Genomic DNA, 4,432 nt, shown 5'->3' with positions numbered 1-4,432 from the left:
TTGTTTGTTGTAATCTCTTAGATTTGTCTTTTCATTGGTTTTTTATTATGAGTTAGAAATTCTCTAATGTGTTTTACCACGAGAGACTTTTGTTGCTTAAGATTTGTAAACCTAAGGATGTGAAATTTCCAACGTCTTTATCAACTTGAGAGTAGAAATTTTGGTCAAACAATTTATATATATAATTCTTTTAATAGGAGGACATTTTAATAGTCGGTTATATGAACAAATAGAAACATATTTTATGTAGAAGTTGAAAGCGGAAAAAGACATGAAATTGCGCGTTTCCACCGAGTAATATTTAAAGCATCTGCAAAGTTGCCAGTCATATCCAAACCAAATTTCTCTCTCCTTCTCCCCATCTTCAAATGTCATTCAACTCTCTTTCTTTTCCATTTCAAACTACTTTCAGTTTACACGGATTCCCCAATCCAACTCCAACCCACCTTCATTTCTCTCTTCCCCATCTTCTTCTAATCGCTTTCTTTTTCTCCTTCTGCTCAACTCTGCCGTTTTTGCAACTTCCTCTGCTGCAGCTTTCTGGGTTTCGTTCTTATGCAGCTTCTTTCCCGCCATTTCTTCCTCCTGGTATGCTTCTCTTTCCCTATCTACGTCGTTTTTGGTTTAAGCTCAGATGGGTTGGCTTTATTGTCTCTTCAAAGCCGCTGGACTACCCACACCCCTTTTCTCCCTGTTTGGAATGCTTCTGATTCCACTCCCTGTTCTTGGGCTGGGATTGAATGTGATCAAAACCTTCGTGTCATCACCTTCAATCTCTCTTATTATGGGGTTTCGGGTCAGCTTGGACCCGAAATTGCACGTTTGACCCACTTACGTACCATTGATTTGACCACCAATGGTTTCTATGGTGAAATTCCTTATGGGATAGGTAACTGCAGCCATTTAGAGTTCTTGGATCTCTCCCTGAACCAATTTGATGGAGAAATTCCTCAGTCATTAACGCTCCTTAGGAACTTGACGTTTTTGAATTTCCATGACAATGTTCTAACTGGTGCAATACCCGACTTGTTATTTCAAAATCTTAATTTGCAGTATGTGTATTTTAGTGAAAACAATCTCAACGGTTCTATCCCTTCAAATGTGGGGAATTTGAGGCAAGTAATTCATTTGTATCTGTATGGAAATGAGTTTTCTGGTATCATACCTTCTTCCATAGGGAATTGTAGCCAATTGCAGGATCTTTATTTGGATCACAACCAGTTGGTGGGAATATTGCCCAATAGTCTTAACAATCTTGATAATCTTGTTAATCTGGGTGTAAGCCACAACAATCTTGAGGGTCCGGTTCCTTTGGGTTCAAGCAGTTGCAAGAGTCTAAAATATATAGATTTATCTTTCAATGGTTATACAGGAGGCATACCAGCTGGGCTAGGCAACTGTAGTCGCCTAACAACCTTAATCATTGTCAATTCAAGTCTGACAGGTCATATTCCTTCCTCCTTTGGCCGTCTAAGTAACCTTTCTCTTCTTGATCTCTCTAGAAATCAACTATCTGGTAATATACCTACCGAATTCGGGGCTTGCAAATCCTTGAAAGAACTGAATCTGTACGTCAACCAACTTAAGGGACATATCCCTAGTGAATTAGGTTTGCTAAGTGGTTTAGAGACCCTTCAATTGTTTTCGAACCGATTGACTGGTGAGATTCCAATTAGCATCTGGAAGATCGCAAGTCTCCAACATATTCTTGTGTACGACAACAATCTTTCTGGGGAACTGCCCTTGATAATAACTGAACTGAAGCACCTCAAAAATATTTCTGTGTTCAACAACCATTTTTCTGGTGTCATACCTCAAAGTTTGGGACTTAACAGTAGCTTAGTGCAAGTGGAGTTCACCAATAACCAGTTCACTGGTCAAATTCCACCTAATTTATGCTCTGGAAAGACATTAAGGGTGTTAAACTTAGGTTTGAACCAATTTCAAGGAAACGTACCTTCCGATATAGGAACTTGTTTGACTCTTCAGAGATTGATTTTGAAAAAGAATAATCTAACAGGGGTTCTGCCGGAATTTATGAGAAATCACAATCTTCGATTCCTGGATGCCAGTGAAAATAACATCAATGGAACAATTCCCTCAAGTTTGGGAAATTGCATCAATCTCACGTCCATTAATTTTTCCAGCAACAAACTTAAAGGCCTTATACCTAATGGGTTGGGAAATCTTGTAAATCTTCAAAGTTTGAGTTTGTCTCACAACTTCTTGGAAGGACCTTTGCCATCTTCCCTCTCAAATTGTACCGAACTTGATAAGTTTGACGTAGGATTCAATTTATTGAATGGTTCTGTACCTCATAGTTTGGCCAGCTGGAAAGTTATATCCACATTGATAATAAAAGAGAATCGATTTACGGGAGGCATCCCCAATGTATTATCAGAATTTGAAAGCCTTTCACTGCTAGATCTTGGTGGCAATTTGTTTGGAGGTGAAATCCCTTCATCTATTGGAGCTTTGAAGAATTTGTTTTATTCCCTGAATCTTAGTAACAATGGGTTAACTGGCCAACTACCTTCTGAGCTAGCGAGTTTGGTCATGCTACAGGAGTTGGATATATCTCACAATATTTTGACTGGAAGTTTAACTGTTCTTGGCGAACTAAGTTCAACATTAATTGAGCTTAACATTTCAGATAATTTCTTCACGGGTCCTGTGCCACAAACATTAATGAAGTTACTGAATTCTCATCCCTCATCGTTCTTCGGTAACCCTGGGCTGTGCATTATCTGTGATGAAATAGCTGGCTTAAGTTGCAATAGAAATAATAGTATCAATCCTTGTGCTGCTCATTCAAACTCCCGTGGTAGCTCTCGTCTTGGAAATGTACAGATTGCAATGGTAGCTCTCGGATCCTCACTGTTTATTATTCTTCTGCTTCTTGGGTTGGTTTATAAGTTTGTTTATAGCAGAAGAAACAAGAAAAACATTGAAACTGCTGCTGAAGTAGGAACAACTTCCTTGCTTGAAAAGGTAATGGAGGCCACTGATAATCTAGATGAGCGTTTCATCATTGGGAGAGGAGCACATGGAGTTGTTTATAAGGTCTCCCTGGATTCAAATAGAACATTTGCAGTAAAGAAGCTTACATTTGTAGGACGTAAAGGGGGAAATCAGAATATGGTTAAAGAAATTAGAACTGTTGGCAACATCAAGCACCGAAACTTGATCACTTTGGAAGACTTTTGGTTAGGAAAAGACCATGGTCTATTGCTTTACAGATACTATCCAAATGGGAGCCTTTATGATGTGTTGCATGAGATGAATCCAGCTCCAACTCTAACATGGAAACTTCGCTATGACATAGCAATCGGTATTGCTCATGGATTGGCGTATCTCCATTACGATTGTGATCCTCCCATAATACACCGAGACATCAAACCACAGAATATACTTCTAGATTCGGAGATGGAGCCTCATATCGCCGATTTTGGTCTTGCAAAGCTGTTGGATCAAACTTCTGAATCAGCAACTTCATCTTCTTTTGCGGGTACAATTGGCTACATTGCACCAGGTATCATTCTACACATTTATTGCAAATTAGCTCTGCATGCTCATGTGTTTTTTCCTTTTTTTTTCTTTGGCTGGATTGAACTGTGTTATGATATGTTATGTGCTTGTGACAGAGAATGCGTTTTCAGCAGCAAAGAGCAAAGCCTCAGATGTATACAGTTATGGGGTGGTTTTACTCGAGCTGGTAACGGGAAAGAAGCCATCAGATCCATCATTTATGGAGGTCGGGAATATCATGGCTTGGATTCGGTCGTTTTGGAACGAGACAGATGAAATAGATAGAATTGTTGATCCAAGGCTTGTGGAAGACCTTATTAATTTTGATCATAGAGAGCAGATGAAGCAGGTGCTTCATGTGGCTTTGAGATGCACAGAAAAGGAGCCTAATAAGAGACCTACAATGAGAGATATTGTCAACCACTTGATCGATTCAAAGACGAGTCATTACAGGAAATGTGACTAACCTTGCTTCTTCTTTCTACCTCAACATTTTTGATAGATGCTCAAATTTGATCATGTATTATTAGAATATTATATTAGTCAATATAATTTGTTTGATATTGTTATGTTCTGGCTGTGAGGATTAGATTTTTTAGCGGTGGTTAGAGCTTGTTTTATCCAGGTATATTTCAGTGAAGGAAAGATTTTACTTCAGGAACAAGGCTTGGTTTTTATTGATGGCACTACTAAACTATTAACTGATGATCATTTGAATGACTAGATAAGAAGTAAAATTTTGACTTTATTGAACAATCAACGGTTGATGCTAGATTTGCTATTTTTTTTTCCCATTGATATATATGCAATTCTTCTAAGAGGGAATTTAACAGTCTAATCTTATTTTTTCTATAGTGTTTAGGGATGATGTAAGAATTTGTGTAGAGAAAATTTCATAAAGAAA

At 38.2% G+C, this 4,432-nt stretch overlaps 1 protein-coding gene across 1 annotated transcript; it reads left to right on the top strand.

The window, feature by feature from the left end:
- The first annotated feature begins 322 nt into the window (after positions 1 to 322).
- On the top strand, positions 323 to 4,192 carry LOC120089310 (receptor-like protein kinase). Its single transcript, XM_039046746.1, has 2 exons — positions 323 to 3,532; positions 3,645 to 4,192. Exons 1-2 carry the CDS (start codon positions 556 to 558, stop codon positions 3,992 to 3,994), a joined length of 3,327 nt encoding a protein of 1,108 aa, XP_038902674.1. The 5' UTR covers positions 323 to 555; the 3' UTR covers positions 3,995 to 4,192.
- Positions 4,193 to 4,432: the final 240 nt, after the last annotated feature.

This window comes from Benincasa hispida, chromosome 1 (assembly GCF_009727055.1).
Source record: "Benincasa hispida cultivar B227 chromosome 1, ASM972705v1, whole genome shotgun sequence".
NCBI lineage: Eukaryota > Viridiplantae > Streptophyta > Magnoliopsida > Cucurbitales > Cucurbitaceae > Benincasa > Benincasa hispida.
The sequence above is the reverse complement of the archived record's forward strand: the minus strand, read 5'-3'. Positions and strand labels throughout refer to the sequence as shown.

What these genes read in the sequence shown, in the direction of transcription:
- LOC120089310 (XM_039046746.1), top strand. Translation starts at nt 556, where the DNA reads ATGCAGCTTCTTTCCCGCCATTTCTTCCTCCTGGTATGCTTCTCTTTC. An exon ending in AATTGGCTACATTGCACCAG is followed by an intron (nt 3,533 to 3,644) that starts GTATCATTCTAC and finishes TGCTTGTGACAG; the next exon opens with AGAATGCGTTTTCAGCAGCA.